Below are 16,634 nucleotides of genomic sequence, written 5' to 3'. Positions count from 1 at the left end.
TGCTCACAGTTTTGTAGTTTTTTTGTGATTTTGATTTGTTTTTTATTTTCCAGTTAGCAATTAATGTCAATATTTGAAAAATATTTTAATGATTTGTGTGTAGCGCATAGAAAACAAAGTTGAAGATTTTCTGTTATATGTTTCCACGGAAATTTCTAAATACCGAAGCTAGAGGAAAGCTTCCTCCTACCCTTTTACTGAAGTAAAACTCTTGGTCTAATACTCTTTTTTGCCCCTTTTAGGTCTTAAGAGAAGAGGTGGAAGTACAGGGAGACAAACTGGAATGGCTGAACAGAAATGAACCTGAAGTGCTTTTGGATAAAAATGTTGATCTTCAGGAAAAAGACCAACTTTCTGATTGCCTGCAGTCCCTCAATGTGAGGTGGAATAAGGTGAGCATTTCTTCAGCATTGATTACCTGAAGTTGAAAATACAGTGGTGTATTGGGAAGGGCTGTTTTTCTTTCCATGTACCTGTGACGTGTACGTAAAATGTCTTGGAAGCCATGCAGATTTATTTAGGAAATATGTCCTAATCCGTGTTCACATGAAAACACTTGTGAATATTGTTCTGTGAGAACGAGTTAGTTTAGTTAGCTTAGCTTTTTGTTGTTTTTCTTTTGTATTGTCTTGGTTTTCTTTTTAGCAGCTAGATCAAAAATTTTTCACTTATTTGAGTCAATCAGTAATGTATTAATTTGAAATTGAGAGAGTCACAATAAATCCTTGTGTAGGAAGGTTGAGTGCAGCAGTTAAGAGGAAGAGAAATGAAGCTATGGTAAAGCTTAATGAGAAAATCTTACTCTGTGTGTCTGGTATTCTTTTAACTACTTTAAATTAGAAACAAGAAGAAAACAACTCATCAGTTGGTGTAAAAGCAGATTTTTTTTTTTTTTTCCGAGCAAAGTCTGGAGATCCGAGTAAAAAAGGAACAGAATTAAATTATGGATCAGGGAGCTAAAAATTTATTGGAGAAAAGGAGCTTTTGATAGTACAGTTGTATTTTTGTCTACTCATCCGTGAAAATGTTATTTTTTTTCCCCCCGTCTTTGTATATTATATTTCCATCACTGCCTTTTAAAAACTTCTAAAAAGCGAAGTAGGCAAATTTATCTTTACTATAGGAAAATTAATTCCCTATTTCTCTACTTTCCTGTCAGTGATGGCCACAAATCATGCTTTGAATCGTCTTTCCTTCAAAGTGTACTCAAATAATGAGTCAGAGTTTTGATGCTTAGGCAGTAAAAAAATATGTAAGCAACCTGTCTACAACAGTTCATTTCTCTCCAAGATTTAGGTAGGACAATGGAATGTGCTGAAATAACACTAAGATTACCTCTTGGCATTTTAATTGTGTTGAAATGATACCTTAAAAAAAATTACTTAAATATATCTGAGGCATGCCATTTTAACAAGCATAGTGTTGAATATTTTGTCTTCTAGTAAGTGATTACTTTCTTGCAGTTAGTATAGATTGTCTTTACTGTTTGTATTCCTCTCTGCTGGGCTGTAGGTGTTCAGAGAAGTACCTGACAGAGTGAGAGAATTGGAGGCATTTGTTGGGCAATCTCGTCTTGTTGCACAGACAAAGCTTTCTGGTGAGTGATCAATTCTTCTGTTGTGCTTGGTTGTATTGAGTTTAATCCTGCTTGCAGTCAAAAATAATCCAAAAAGGAAAACCTTCCCTATGAGCTTAGACAAGTGGAAAGAAGAAATGTTGTCTGTCGCTGTACTTAGAACTACCTTCACGTTACTGTGGAGAGAACATTTGGTTAGGGATAAAATCACTCTGCAGTTCAGGATTCAGGGAGTCCTTTGGGGTTCTCCTTAAGAGTTTTGAAATGTAGAAATGTTTTAGTAAAGCTTAGGCTGTCTGCTCAGGAGCCAGTGTACTAGATACAGAATAAAACCTGAAATAGCTATGCTTGTGACAGCCTGGTTTCCTGTGCTTTTGTGCCTTGCAGTCATGTGTTTTAGTAATTAAGATCCACTAGAAGCTTTCCCTGCAGCTAATTGTTTGTAAAGTATCTCCTGCATGCAGATTCTCTGCAGTCCTGTAAAATCAATTCTGTATCTTTCAGCTCAGTAGGGGACACAGTCTTTCTCATCTACTAGATACTTGTCTTCCTGAATCTTGTAGGGGAAGCTCTCTAAATATGATACGTTCTTGTATCAGACACTGATACTGGTTGTCTTTTCAAGTTGTTGGAGGCAGATCAGCAGATACAGAGTGTAAACAAGATGTGCAGCTCCACTTTTTACAAAACTCTATAAAATATAGAGATAGCCCTTGCCTGAAAGAATTTGCAACTTGAACTTCAGGAAAATTAACTATTTTTTTTCCTTCAGCAGCAGTAAACAAAGTTAAAGGAGGAAAAGCAACTTTTAAGCCTTTCAAAACCTTGATTCAGCTTGTTTTTCGTTCATACAAGGTGTTTAAGCAAAGCTCCTCTATTTCATTGCTTGAGGCAAGTGTGTAATATTCGTGCTCCAGCTTGATTTAACTTAGTGTTCTCTTGGAACTACAACAGAACCACACACAGCTTCTGGAGTGAATCTTAATGTTTGGCTTATTCCTCTCTTCTTTGCAGTGTCAGGTGAAAAAGATGGAAATGATGGTGCTGAGCTAGTGGGCATCTGTCCCATCTCAGGGCAGTTGTCTATTGCAGTAACTCAACTTTCTCGTCCTTAAGTGAATTCTGAGCCAATAGTAGGGAAGAGTTTTCTGCCGCGTAATAAAAAAGTGAGGATGATAATTTGAAACATTTATCTTGGATGAAAGGATTGTTTTTTGTTGTCCTTAATAAGGGTCAATTCCCTTTCATGTCAGTGTTTATCCTTACTCCACTAGATTTAATGTCATTTTGCCTTTGCAAGTTTTCTTTTTGTTTTGTATTTAGGCTGAACCATTTGTGTGAATCTTTGGCATGCAGTGAAATAATTAATGGCCTTTAAAAAAAAAAAAGGCAAAAGGAAAGTCTGATTACTTAATTTCTGCTAGTTTAAATGCCTCAAATGCAATTTCTGCGGTGCTTTCTCTGGAGATACTGTTGCATATTTATAAGAGTTACAAAAAAAGCCAACCCTGTAACTCCCACAGTTGCACGTGTGACCATGAGATTCTTCTTTAACAAAAAAACCCAAACTTTGTTTCAGATGTCCAAAAGGTGGTGCTAGTATCTTCTTCGTTGGAAATTCCTGTTCAGTCTCAGCAGGGTTTGGAACTTTCTGCACCTGCTGATCTGGATAAAACTACAACTGAGCTGGCTGACTGGCTGGTATTGATTGACCAGATGCTCAAGTCAAACATAGTCACCGTGGGAAATACTGAAGAGATCACTCGGACTATTGCACGAATGAAAGTACGGGTTTTTATGAAGGGTAGTGAACTGGAAAATTGGCTCATGCTTTAATAGCTTGCACATTCAGTAAAGAAATTATATGCATCAAATAAAATTAAAAAACCAAACATCAAAACAAACCCAACAAAAAACTGAGTGTAGTAAATGCATAACTTGAAAATTACACTTTAAATGCTGTCATTACTGCACTCCTTTCTGCTTCCTTAATTTCTGTGTCCCTGTATGAGCTGGGCACTGCTATTTTTTTTTTGTTTAAAGCATATAGTGGATACCTCCTGAAAATGACATATGTTAGGGAATGTATGGATAGCTTATGCTAAAGACTTTGGAGCAGCTTCATATTTGCCTAAAGGATGAACTTTATGATCCACCCTTTAGGGGTTTCTAATGCATTTTTTTGTGTTAGAGTTAGACTGAACTGATTTCCAGAGACACGCTAAAGTGATTAAAAAAGTTGTAATATAAATGCTTATGATGTAAAGGTTTGTTTCTGTTGATAGCTCGTGCTATGCTGAGCCGTGTCTAAGGGCAGTATTTACGAGATGTATGCTATCATTAAGGTTCACTTTATTTGACTTGATATCAATTAACATAAGTAACTGTAGAGTAAAAGCTGCAGGCTAAACAAGTGCTAAACTGTTTCTGAAGCTGTCTAACATTATCTGGAACTTGAAAGATTAATGTGATGTAGGATAACTTTGGAAACACTTCCTTTTTAACTCTATAACGCTTGTAGTGTGGGCTTCTGGTACACTGGTGTAGTGAGATAACTTCATTTGTACAGTACAGTCGGATTGTTCCTCTGTTCTTTTCCTTCTCCATCTCTCTCTCATTCCCTGCCTCTTTCCATATATAAATGATCAGAGCTTGTTAAGAGGAAAATAACTTATGGAAGAGTGAAAAGTAGATAGTGGAAAATATTGTGTGATGACTGTGTGTCATGGTTTAACCACAACATTGTGGTAACTGTGTGGTTTGTACAGCTTAACCTTCACATCTGGGTTTTCAGTAACTGTAATTCATAACATTTTTGCTTTTTAAAGCAGTGCTGTAATACTGTGACAATTCAAGGGTTACAATAATGATGAAATTAGCGATCTACTTGTGGTGACACATACATATTTTGTTGTATCTATGAATAATACAGATGACATTAACTAAATTCCGCTTTTTGGACTTAAAAATCATATCCTAATTCTCAACAGATAACAAAGGCAGATTTGGACCAGCGACACCCTCAACTTGATTCTGTTTTTACGTTGGCTCAGAATTTGAAAAATAAAACTTCCAGTTCAGACATCAGGACAGTGATCACAGAAAAATGTAAGTTTCTCCATTCTGTGTTTGCAAATACATTGTTTCCATGGCAGTAAAAAAATCTTCATGTCTTTTTCTTATGCTTCGGATCTTAAGCCTAGCTGAAGTTGCCTTCCTTAAACAAAATGCAAACTTAGCAGTTAAGTGGCTTTCACTCTAACAATCTAATGAAAATTCCTGAAGCAAGAACTGCCACTTGTTTTCTTGACAGGCTATTTTTTCAAGTACAAAGGTCAACATGTTTTTCTGTGATTTTAAAATATCTTATGATGAATTTGAGTTACTTGACAGCCACAGACTTGGAGATGGGGATTTTTTTATTTACTGGTAGAAGGAACTAACTGTGTATATTTGTTTTTGTTGAACCATGATGCACTGGACAGTTAGCGAAAAGCATGAATGTGTTGACTTGGGACAAAAACTTTTTGTATGTACTTTCAAAGTCATTGCCTGAGAGTTAAGAGAACTTTTAAGTCACTGATAGATACTTGAATATTGAGTTTCCAGTATAAAGGTCTACATGTGCGCTGAAATTTTTTTTACTGGTTCTTAAGGAAATAAGCCAACTGATGCTTAAGGAAAGAAAACATACAACTGACACAATTAGAAACTAAGAGACAATGCATTCTTTGAACTCTTAAGTTTTGCCACTTGCTAAAAATAGAAAAGTATATTTCCTTATCTCCTTTGCAATGCAGTTGTCCTTTACTACATCTGCACAAATTTCTTTGGTGTCCTTAAGAATTGCTTAAATAATGAGATGAGATCAGATAAAAAGCCCACAGTTATGTTAAAGGGTCTAATGAGGTGGCATTTGCTGCTGAAAACTCAGAGGAGCTATGGATTGGCAGGGGAGTAAGATCCAATGAAGCTGAAGCAACTTGTAGGGCCTGTCTTGCACCTGGTTGAAACTAGGAGTCAGGTGGAAAGTCGAGGGCAAATAGTAACCACGGAGTTCTTGGGAGTCAGCCAACAAGGTTAGCTGCAAAACATTCTTGATTTCTCAAAAAAGGTGAACAAGGAATGAAAGAACCGTATGATGAAAATTCGAGCTCCCGTGTAATCATACCCATATGAGATGGGAACAGAGAAGCTGGGTGTGCTGCCGGGATGGAGTTTCTTGTAGATACCTCAGATGTGATTGAAGTTTTTGCTACCTGTCATGAAACATGAGGAAACAGAAGATTTTATTGCTGATGATTTTTGCAAAGAGAAGTTTTGTCTCTGAAGAGAAGTGAAACTCGGGATTGCTTTATGTGCCTTGTTGTTTAAACATTAAGGGGAATATACTGATGTCCTGTGGGCCTACTGTGTGCTCTTAGGTGAAGCATAGTGGCTTGAATAACTGGGAATGCGGAGACAGCTTCTTTCTCTGGAACTTCTCTCCCAGTTACTGCATGGACATTGGGAAATAAAAAAACAGTCTTATCAGGATTTCTTTCCAGTCTTTCTAACTTTGATACCAGACTGATGCCTCTCAATTTTTTCTAGGAATCTACCTATTGAACTCACTGCATGCTGAGGCTACCAAGAGTTTCACTATTTTTCTCTCCTTTTTTTAGTGGAGGATGTATCAACGGTACAGAGAGTAAGGCCAATCCTGGCCTTTAATATGGAAAATATATCAAGAAATATGCCTTCTATAATAGTCCTATGTAAACATTGAATAGCTATCCATTTTAGTCAAGTTTCTATTGCAGGCAGCTCTTTTCTCAGGGTTATTTTTTTCGTTCTGCTTTGTGGGGAGAGCCTACATGCTTAAAGAGCTTTTTTTGCTGCAGTTAATTAGCCAACACATAGGGTTATAGCTTTTCTTCTCTCCTGCTGTTTTTGCTTTTGCTCTTTTGGTAAAACTGCAGTGCTCTCACCACAGCTGCTGATTTCCTTTGAACTTACTCTTTATCTGATGTAGTGACTTTTTTTTTTTTTAAATAAGACATACTATTATTTGCTGTTGGACTACTGAAGCTTTCTTCTAGGTTCTTATTCAGCATGACCTATGTCATGCCTGAAAATTAATCCAAAAGTTGCCCGTGGATTGAAATTGATGCTTCTGTATTGCAGAGATTATTGGGATTGTCCACCAGTAATACAGTTACTCTGATGAATGGCCTTTGCTGCTACAGTCTTTCAGAGCTTTGTGAAACTGAATAGAATGTTGCTGAATGTATTAAGGAGATCTTCCCAAACGGACCAAACATAATGCCTTTGTATTATTGTAAAGAGTAACTCCCCCTCAAATACCAAAACCCAACTAAACAAAAAAGCCACAGCAGAATGCAAAGGCTAAAGTTCACTTAAGTGGTTTTAGCTTTAGCACCTTTGGCATTTTTACTTAATGGAAGACTAAAGTGACCTGATTATCAAGTATGTTAGTTTTCTAATAAAATTGCAGATTTATTACTAAGATGCGTTACACACTGCCTACCTGTTGTTGCTCAGAGTACAGATACATTCAAGAAATCCAGTTTAGGATTTTTTTGTTTGCTTTTTTACATTTGCTTTTTTTACTCTTTAGTTCTAATGATATAATGTGTTCCTAATAACTGTCATGACAGGTAATAGGCAAACCTGTTCCCACCTCTATAGACTTTCAAGTAATATGCTTTTTTATGGCCTGTAAGTATTAAGAAAAAGGTATGATACTACTCATTTCTCTCCAAAGGCAGATTTACTGCTTTCCCAGGCACAATATTTTCTGTCCTAGGCTCTTGTCATGTTGTCTTTTTCACCCTTGTCGATCATCGCCTGCTTGTCGATCATCTCGTGTAACTTAAAGAGAGCAATGAGATACTTGAAGGAAATGGAGTGTGAACAACTTCTTTGTTCTGCTGTGTAATCTACATAAGCTTGTAGAAACCTGTGGTAGAATGAAAATGTTGAAGAAGGTTGTTACTAGAGTGCATCTGCCTTGTCCAAATTTCTAGTACAGATGTCACTAGACTGCCTTCAACACCCCATGGTCTGGAGAGCTTGTTTCACTTCTTACAAGCTATCCAGATGTAAAGAATATGTGTTTATTTATGTGTTTATCTACACTGGTTTAAGTTGCAGATGTGCAAAGATGACCATGTATAGCCATGGCTGGTATAGCCACCACCTTAAAATAGTGCTCCTTGGAGCTCTGCTGCTGGCATATCTCTGCTGTGCAGCTGCAGCAGATTTTCTTCTCACATGCGCGCGCTTAAAAAGTAAAAAAAAGCCTTTGAAATGTTCCACAAATAGTATTTGTTACTTGTATGCTGACCCAGTTAAACAAAAGGTACACAAACACCTGCATTTTTCATGCGAATGTGTAAACTATGCAGGGAACTAAAATGCTGAATATGGAAACTGCTGTATTTGAGAAAAAATTATATTATTGCTTCTTGTCCTGACAATTGCATGGTAGTTATGGCTACTTGTTTGTTTGGCGAAGGTTTTTAATGAGACTGTATTGTCCTCCACAGTGGAGAAGGTGAAGAACCAATGGGACAATACCCAGCACGGCGTGGAGGTGCGGCAGCAGCAGCTGAAGTACATGCTGACAGACAGCGTGCAGTGGGATGAGCAGAGGCAAGAAATGGAGCACCTCATGGAGCAGTGCGAGATCCGTCTGCGTATGCTCCTGCAGGCCCCAAAAGAGACGCTTTCCAAGCAGATTTCAGATAACAAAGTAAGACTATCTAATGTTTTATTTATTTGTTTGTTTATTTTTATTTACTGGACTCCCCAGTCTATGTAATGCTACTCGATTCAATCGATGTGGAAATACACAGTTCAGTTGTAGGACTGATTTGGCAATTCTGTCTCTCTTTAGACATGATACATTATAAACTCTCTGTATTTTTAAGATTATATATTTCTCAGACTTCCTGAGAATTGCTTTCTGGGAGGGAAGCAGGTGGCATGTCTACATGTGTGTCTTTTTGTAAGTGTAGTTGAAACCAGTATAGCATAACATCAAACAAATGGTATTATGCAAAACCCTTGAATCTCAGACTAATAAAAGTTTAATTGTACAGTCACAGTATGTAGCATGTCGTACTTCATAGAAACTTATTAACAGTCATTCAGTAAATCCAGGGATGGACCGAGTTATTTAAAATTATCCTGAATTTCACTTCTGATGGGTGCCAGGTCTATTAAATGCCTTTTTTTTTTTTTCCAATCCCATATAATCTTTGCTGCTTTTCATATCACAGCAAACCTGCTGTGATAAATCAATAAGTCTGATGTCCTTTGTCCTGCTGGCTGTCAGAAAAAGGGCAGGTTGCTGGTGGCACAGGATGAGAACTGGAGGCAAATCAGCAAGAACAGACTCCTGTCAGTGCAGTATTTAGAAGAGAGCTATAATAGATTTTTAAAAAGTGTGTGTGCGTATATATATATACACACACACACTTTATTAGGGACTCTTTATCAAGGAGTATAGTGATACGATGAATGGTAATGGTTTCAAGCTGAAAGAGAGCAGATTTAGATTAGATATTAGGAATAAATTCTTCACTGTGAGGGTGGTGAGACACTGGAACAGGTTGCCTGGAGAAGTTGTGGCTGCCCCCTCCCAGAAAGTGTTCAGGGCAAGGCTGGATGGGGCTTTGAGCAACCTGTCCCTGCCCGTGGCAGAGGAGTTTGAACTAGATGGTCAACACAAGAAGGATGTGGACTTGTTGGAACGGGTCCAGGGGAGTGCCACAAAAATGATCAAAGGGCTGGAGCACCTCTCCTACAAGGACAGGCTGAGTGAGTTGGGGTTGTTCAGCCTGGAGAAGAGAAGGCTCAGGGAGATGTTATAGTGGCCTTCCAGTTTGTGAAGGGGGACCTACAGGAAAGCTGGGGAGAGATTGTTTACAAGAATGTGTGACAGGATGAAGGACAATGGTTTTAAACTAGATCAGGGTAGATTTAGATTAGATGCTAGAAAAAAGTTCTTTTCTGTGAGAGTGGTGAAACACTGGAGCAGGTTGCCCGGAGAGGTGGTGGAGGCCCCATCCCTGAAGACATTCAAGGTCAGACTTGATGGGACTCTAAGCAACGTGATCTAGTTAAAGATGTCCCTGCTCACTGCAGGTGAGGTTGGACTAGATGACCTTTAAAGGTCCCTTCCAGCGCAACACATTCTGTGATCATAGAATCATTCAGATTGGAAAAGACCCTTGGGATCATCGAGTCCAACCATTAACGCTACTTAGCAAAGTTCACCCCTAAACAATATCTATGATCTTTAAGGTCCTTGCCAGCCCAAACCATTCTATGATACTCACAAAGGGACAATGTAGAGCTGCAGCTGGATATGGAAAGAAGCAGTGAATATGATTGTGAGAATTCCTCACTGATCCATAGCTATTTCAGTAAACTGTTTAATAGTGTGCTTTTAATTGTCTTTCTCTACATGAGCAGTGGATCGGAAATGGACTATTAGGTCTGCTTTGTTTTCTTTGGTAAAAGTAAGCTGGTGCCCAAACACGTAGTACAGAGATCGTGAGATGAAACTGAGCGTATATGTAGGCAAATATTTTAATTTAAAAATAATCCTGAGTTCAGGATTCTGTAAAGTTGAGGTCCCTTATGAATATCCTGCCATAATAAGCAAACATATCTAATATATTTTTCTTCTTCTAAAACCAGAAAACCCCACAAAACAATGAAATCGAATTCTCACGCTGCACACTTCATTTGTGCCACATTTAGCTGCTGTTTGTATCGCTGTTATGGCAAATAAAAGTTATTCATGCTACGGAAAATATGGAAGTGTTTTTACTTCTTTTGCCATTAAAAAACACAGGAGGATTTTCTTCTAGTCTTTAGTGGTTTTGGCAAATCCAATTTTTCCTCATCTATGTACATTTTGATTGGTTCATTGTCAGGGCATTTACTATCTATAGATTTTAAAGTTTTTCTTCAGGATAAAAAAATCTGCATGTAAAAGCAGAAAAGATGGGTTTTCTAATAAGATGAAATGTGTAATATGAAAATTAGTCTGTTTTTTATTTTTCTCTGTCTTATTCTCAAATTGCTTTTTTAGTTGTTAGTGCAGGATTTGCATAGAGGTGACATCACAGTAGCTGCATTCAACGATCTTTCCAATAAACTTCTTCGAGAGTATCGTGATGATGACACGAGGCGGGTGAAGGAAACCACTGACCAAATGAACACTTGCTGGGTTAATCTGAACCAAAGGTAATTACAAGGTTTCACTCCATATGTAGCTGTTTGTATCTTAAACCTATACCCTGTGTATACATGTGCACTGCTGTCTCTGCTTTACTACAGCTTTTAGGGCTACTGTGGATAATTCAGTCAATTAGAGTGAAGATGTTTTGAGTTTTGCTGATTGAAGTTCCTGTGGTGCGCTATAGAGAGCTTCTCCATGACTTCCTATTCATGTATTGGGTTTTTTTAAGGGTAAAAGAAACCCTTATTCTAAATGTCTTTGAGCAGTTCCTCTCTTGTTCCTTGATGCTGGTATGCTTTATGTATTTACGGTTTGTTGCTGTGCTTTCTTTTCATAAGGCTGTAAGTATTCAGCTTGGTCTTCCAATGCATTAATACGTTATGGCCTTTCATCTAACAGAAATGTTCCTCACTGGGGCTGGGCTTTGGGTTCCCGACTGCAATGCTTCCAGCACTCCTATCTAGAAAATACTTGATCTGTAGGAACAGAGACTTACTTGAAACTTACTTCTTTCTGGCATCCTCTATTAAGATATATTTGCAAATACCTATGCATAATATTTTTTCCTGCAAGGTAATCTAATCTCTACAGAAGTTCTTTTTTGCATTTGACAGACAATTAACATTTAGAATAGTGTCTGACTCAGTGCCTGCAGCTTAAAAGATGATATGCTTTGTAGTCAGAGTAAGAGAAAACTGATCCTATGTATATGGAAGTGGGGGAGGTGACAACCAAATTCTGTATATACGCGTGCATATATGTGCATGTAAAAGGGGCAACTGCTTTTGTAATGAGATGTCAGCTAAGGGAATAAAAATTGTAGGTAATAAAGCCTCTCAAGTTGATATTATATCCTGCAGATTGAGAGGAGGAGAAATTCGTGGTGGCAAGAAGCAGGTAATGAGGGAAGCAGAGCAGAATGTCTTTTTATGCTTCTTTGAAGGAAAGTGGTACTTCTGTCCTTTTGTACTTTTGATGTGGCAGCTGGTTTCCTGATTATGTCCATTGAGAGATGAGGTACAAAGTAGGCAAAACTTTGTATGGCTCTTTCCATGTGATTATTTGAGAGAACAAAAATTTGTTGATGTCTAAATGCTTTGAGACATAAGATAGGATTTTTTTGAGTGAGAAAAGTATTACTTCATTATTCTACATGATGTAGACAACTTTTTCTGTGGTTGTTTTTCTTTTTTTTTTTTTCAGAAAACTTCCAGTAGAATGTGGGAAGGGCTTTTGCATATGACAAAACTTCCTTGGATTTTTCCTTCTACTTTTACTAAATTAGGTCATAGTGATGAGGTCATCTCCCAAAATGACCCTTACTGACCATTCTTTTGCATTAAGATTAAGGACTGCAGCATTTTCACCATTAGATCATCCTTTTTTTTCCTCAAAGTAAACTAATAATTTTTTCAAAAAATACCATTGACTTCATCCCAATATCATGATGACACCTGGGGATGACAGTGCAGTTAGAGGGTGAGGGGAAACAGCTCCTTGTTGCATGAGCAGTAACAGTAGGCTGCAACTCTGTAGTAGTCTCATTCATATTCCAACTTTGCAGTGTTTTGACTAGAACTGGCATAAAACTGCCCACCACTCAGAACAGGTGATCAGAAAGAAGAGCTCCTGCCTGGAAGCTTCTGATTATTTTTTGAATCTACTTAAAGTCTGGAATAATAAGCAGTTGCATTTTGTTGTGTATACCTGAAGCTCCTCAATTATCACCTAGGCTACTATTTTGCAGTCTGCAGCCTTAGGAAGATGAGGTCTGCTTTGTTTTTTTGAATGAGTTCAGAATATAAAGGAGAGCTCCGAGAGCCAGGTACTTCCAGAGTGTGGACCTGCTCAATGTAACACCATGGATCAACAGAGTAGAATTGAAAGGGGTGAATGTACAGTGAAAGCACTTTTTGTGGGAATGCTTTAGATGCATTAAATAGAAGTACTAGTGAACCTTGAGCAACAAGGCTTACTTCATGTGGCAGATCTTGGGACATACAGGGATTGTGCATGGAGCACACATGTGGCCCTATGGCTTCTATAAGCACAGATCTGTATTTAAAGCATAATGCTTTAGAATACCAGTTTGTTCTGTACTTGGAGGGTGTGGAAGGGGCCGTTAGTAACATCACCTGGGAGAATCACAGTGCTGAATAGCACGAGAACGCTACCAGGAGGACCGTAGCCATAGTGTGTAACATTGAAGGAGCTTATTTTAAAACTGTTGGCATTAAGAGGTTCAAGCTGCCCAGTTTGACATTGTGCAAATTGGATACTCTGCCCAGCGGCTGTTTACGTTCTTATTTTATGCTTTGGGGTGAAACTGTAGCAAGTCTGGGTGGTTTTGCTGCCTCAGTAATGAATTGTTATTGCTGTCTGTACTGTCTCAGATGTTATTTTCTGACTTTATTTTGATCACACAGTTGTATGCATTGCAGGTTCTTAGTTTAAATGTGAAAAAATATTTGGATGGGACAGGAAGTTGAAACAGTGCCATGAAAACTTAAATAGTAGAGTTACAGTTTTATTTTTCTTGGATGTGTCTTTGCTAATAGAATCTGTCACTGCATTGAGTGAAGTTAACTGCATTTGTAAAGGACTCTCCAGCTTCACTTTACATTTAGTTCTTACATCCTGGAAGGACCTTCTGTCTTTTCAGGCTGTTCTAATTATACTAAAAATCTCTGAAAATCCAAGACATCTTTTTATAGCATGGGGTAGTTATTAATCTGCAGTACAGAATTCTCCGTCATTTTCTATTCTACATTTGTGGCCTCCTTTAGTGAAAGGAAGTGAAAGTATTTGCATCTGTTCTGTAGAAGTGTTTCTTGCTACTGCTGTGCAGGTCCTCTTTAAAATCACTCTTATAACCTTAGAACATTAGTTGTAAATCTAGTAATTTATGCTGCTGGAGTACGTATGTAGTGAAAGGAATGATTTTCGGCTTTAATTCAAATATTATGACAGCAGTGTGACTGTAATAGGATATTATTCTTCCCTTTATTTTCAACCAAGCAGAAAATTTGAGAAATTAAAACTTTAGGCTGAAGACTACATTCTCCAAGGAATGTTTTTAGCTACAAAGTTCAGATTGTCTCAATTTCCATCTAGTACATCAGTGCTTAGACTTAAATATCTGGGTCACTTGGTGTTTCATCCTTTGGGGCTTTTATTTTTCTTTGAAGGTCACCTTTATTACCAGTCTGTTCTTCCTGTTGTCACTCCTGTTCTTCCACCTTTGGCCTTAAACCCCTGCTAGGGAAGAAAATTCCTGCAGAGGGAAAGGGTTTTGAAGTCAGAGCTCACAACTGCTTTTACTTTATATTTTTCTCGCAGTTCCTTAGTGTGCTCTAATTTTTGAGCTGGTGCTTATTATCTTTCCTAGGCAATATCTATCAAACCATTTGTAATCCCTAGCATGCTATTTATTATTTCTGTTGGGATGGGCGAAGCATTCCAGAGCTTCAAGCGAGAAGCAAGAATGAAGGCTTTTTGCCCTGCCAGTCATTTACTGGTAGCCAAAACCTGGGCAAGCATGAAGTCAGGAATGATTCATGCAGTCTTAGTTTAGATAAAGCAGTTATTAACAAGTAACATAAGACTTAAAGCCCTAAAGTGAGGGTTATAACACTGTCTTTTTGCAAGTAGTCTCTAGAAAATTCAGTTTGTTATGCTGATATTTAGGAATGTAAGCTTGGCAGAATTGGAGTTGCATGAGATTTTCTTATGGCCCTTGAAGGAAAACAACTTTTCCTTGCATCTGTCTGTTCTGATGTGCTAATAAACTAGAATACCTGCTTGAAATGTTGTTCTGAATGGTACTGAACACCTGCAGCTTCTTTTCTAAAAAGAATATTTTGAGTACCTTTGAAATTCACAATTCTAAACACAGTGATTCCCCAATACTGCTGAGCTGTACTTTTGCCACAGCACGGCAAGGAGAGAAAGCCTAAGTAGAACAGGAGAAGGGAGAAGACATGCATTTAATGGGCCTGTCTGGAGAAACATGTTCAATTCATATGAAAATATCAAATGCTGAGTGGTTTGGCCTTGTCTTACTTGAAATTAAATACTGCTTTTATGCGTGAAATCTTACAATATGGTTAGTGTTTGATGTGAAAATGAAATTGAATTTCTCACTTACTTAGCAGTAGCATTCTAGATAGTAGCCCTGTTAGGGATTTCTGTACAATGTGCTGGTGTAGGACAGCTTATTTCTTTCTTTTGTCCTGATTTTGGGAAAAGGAATACTGCAGAATAACAGCATCAAGTGGAAAAAATTTAGCTTGTCGTGCTTTTAATTAACTTTATCAATCAGAGTTTTTAAAATTGTTGACTATAATCGTTTCCCAAGTTTCATTTCAATGAGAAAGAAGTGGTTCTGTTACATATAAGTATAATGTGGTCTTTTTTCTAAAAAGTCTTTTGAAGTTGCTTATCAATGATATATCATCCAAAGGTCTTGAAGGAGGTCCTTACATCTCAGAAAACCATCTTATGAACAAAAGCTTTTGCATTTGTACCAACCAGAGATCTTTTGGATTGATTGAAAATTTGACCTATATTCTGCCAGTCTTTTAAAAATTTTTTTCTGAATTAAGCATGTAGAGCATGCCTTGAATGTTATGATGGCAGTGTATTATTCTGCTTGTTTGAGTGATAATGTCAAATGTGATACTCAAAGAAGAAAAGCTAGGTTTGTAATTAATAACTTTTTTTTCCACGTGCCTTTTTAAAAGGGCTGCAACACTTATAATCAGTTTGGAACATCTGTGGGTAGCTATAGGTAAAATAACCAGAGAAAGAGTGATATAAATAATGATGAAGCAAGCTGTGACAAATGTATAGTTTCTTAAAAGCGATAACTTTCAGATTTCCTTTTAGTACTTTCATTATTACGTATGTAATGCTTTATGTTATGGAGGAATATTCTGACACTTGTCTTGTTTTCAGAGCTGTTGATAGGCAGAATTTCTTGGAGACAGAGCTAAAGGCAGTACAGGCCTCACACAAGGATCTGGAGAGCTTCCTCAAGTGGCTTCAAGAGGCAGAGACGACTGTTAATGTTCTAGCAGATGCGTCCCAGCGAGAGAATACTGCTCAGGACAGTGCCTGCGTAAGGCAACTCAGAAAGCAGATGCAGGTGAGAAACTAAACGCCGCTGTTATTCATGTTTTTTCTCAGTAGCAAATGTTATAAAGGAAAGCTATCTAGCGGAATGGGGTGACCTGCAGCCTATTGGAAGGTGTTTAAAGAAGACAGTATTTTAGAAGTCAGGTGTGTGAAAGAGGCAGATTTTTCTTCCTAAAGTTGGAAATATGTGTTTTGTGGACATTTGTGGCACTGAGTACTCTTTAAATGTCGTTGGAGGGTGACTGTGTTCAGGAAGTGTACACCTGATGGTACCGATTCGTGTTGTGTGATTGTCGAACCAGGATAATCTACCTCCCGCCAAGTAAAACCCTCTGGGGCTGCACTGTCTCCTTTCCCTGCCTACCTCTTTCTTCCTGCTTTTCCATCAATCCAAGATATTGTTGTGCTTGGATCACCTCTTCTTCCTCTCCTGCTACCCAGCAGCTCACCGGCTGGCCTTCCTTCTTGTACAGGCCACAGACTGGAAACCTGAGAAATAACTAAGGAGATGCCTATAAGTGATGTCCATTTATAATACACAGACATCCTAGCTTGTCTAAAATACAGAAGGACAATCCCTTCTTCCTTTCTGAGAAGCACAGACTAGCTGAGCACCACATGGTCTGGCTGTCCTGCCTTTGCACATCCCATACATCTCCTTTG

The 16,634-nt window shown here is 38.0% G+C and overlaps 1 protein-coding gene across 1 annotated transcript in view; it reads left to right on the top strand.

Moving 5' to 3' along the window:
• The window catches only part of LOC104276896 (utrophin-like), a gene marked incomplete at its 3' end in the record, with an annotated part of 91,981 nt that extends 76,000 nt beyond the window's left edge, over nt 1-15,981 (top strand). The window contains 7 exon segments of the mRNA XM_009873361.1: nt 243-392; nt 1,513-1,597; nt 3,156-3,361; nt 4,567-4,684; nt 8,128-8,333; nt 10,686-10,840; nt 15,792-15,981. Of these exon segments, the coding sequence (XP_009871663.1) occupies nt 243-392; nt 1,513-1,597; nt 3,156-3,361; nt 4,567-4,684; nt 8,128-8,333; nt 10,686-10,840; nt 15,792-15,981 (1,110 nt within the window).
• Between the last annotated feature and the right edge of the window lie 653 nt (nt 15,982-16,634).

Source organism: Apaloderma vittatum, unplaced genomic scaffold (assembly GCF_000703405.1).
Source record: "Apaloderma vittatum isolate BGI_N311 unplaced genomic scaffold, ASM70340v1 scaffold7127, whole genome shotgun sequence".
Taxonomy (NCBI): domain Eukaryota; kingdom Metazoa; phylum Chordata; class Aves; order Trogoniformes; family Trogonidae; genus Apaloderma; species Apaloderma vittatum.
Note: the sequence above shows the minus strand (reverse complement) of the source record. Positions and strands in the feature narration are given on the sequence as shown.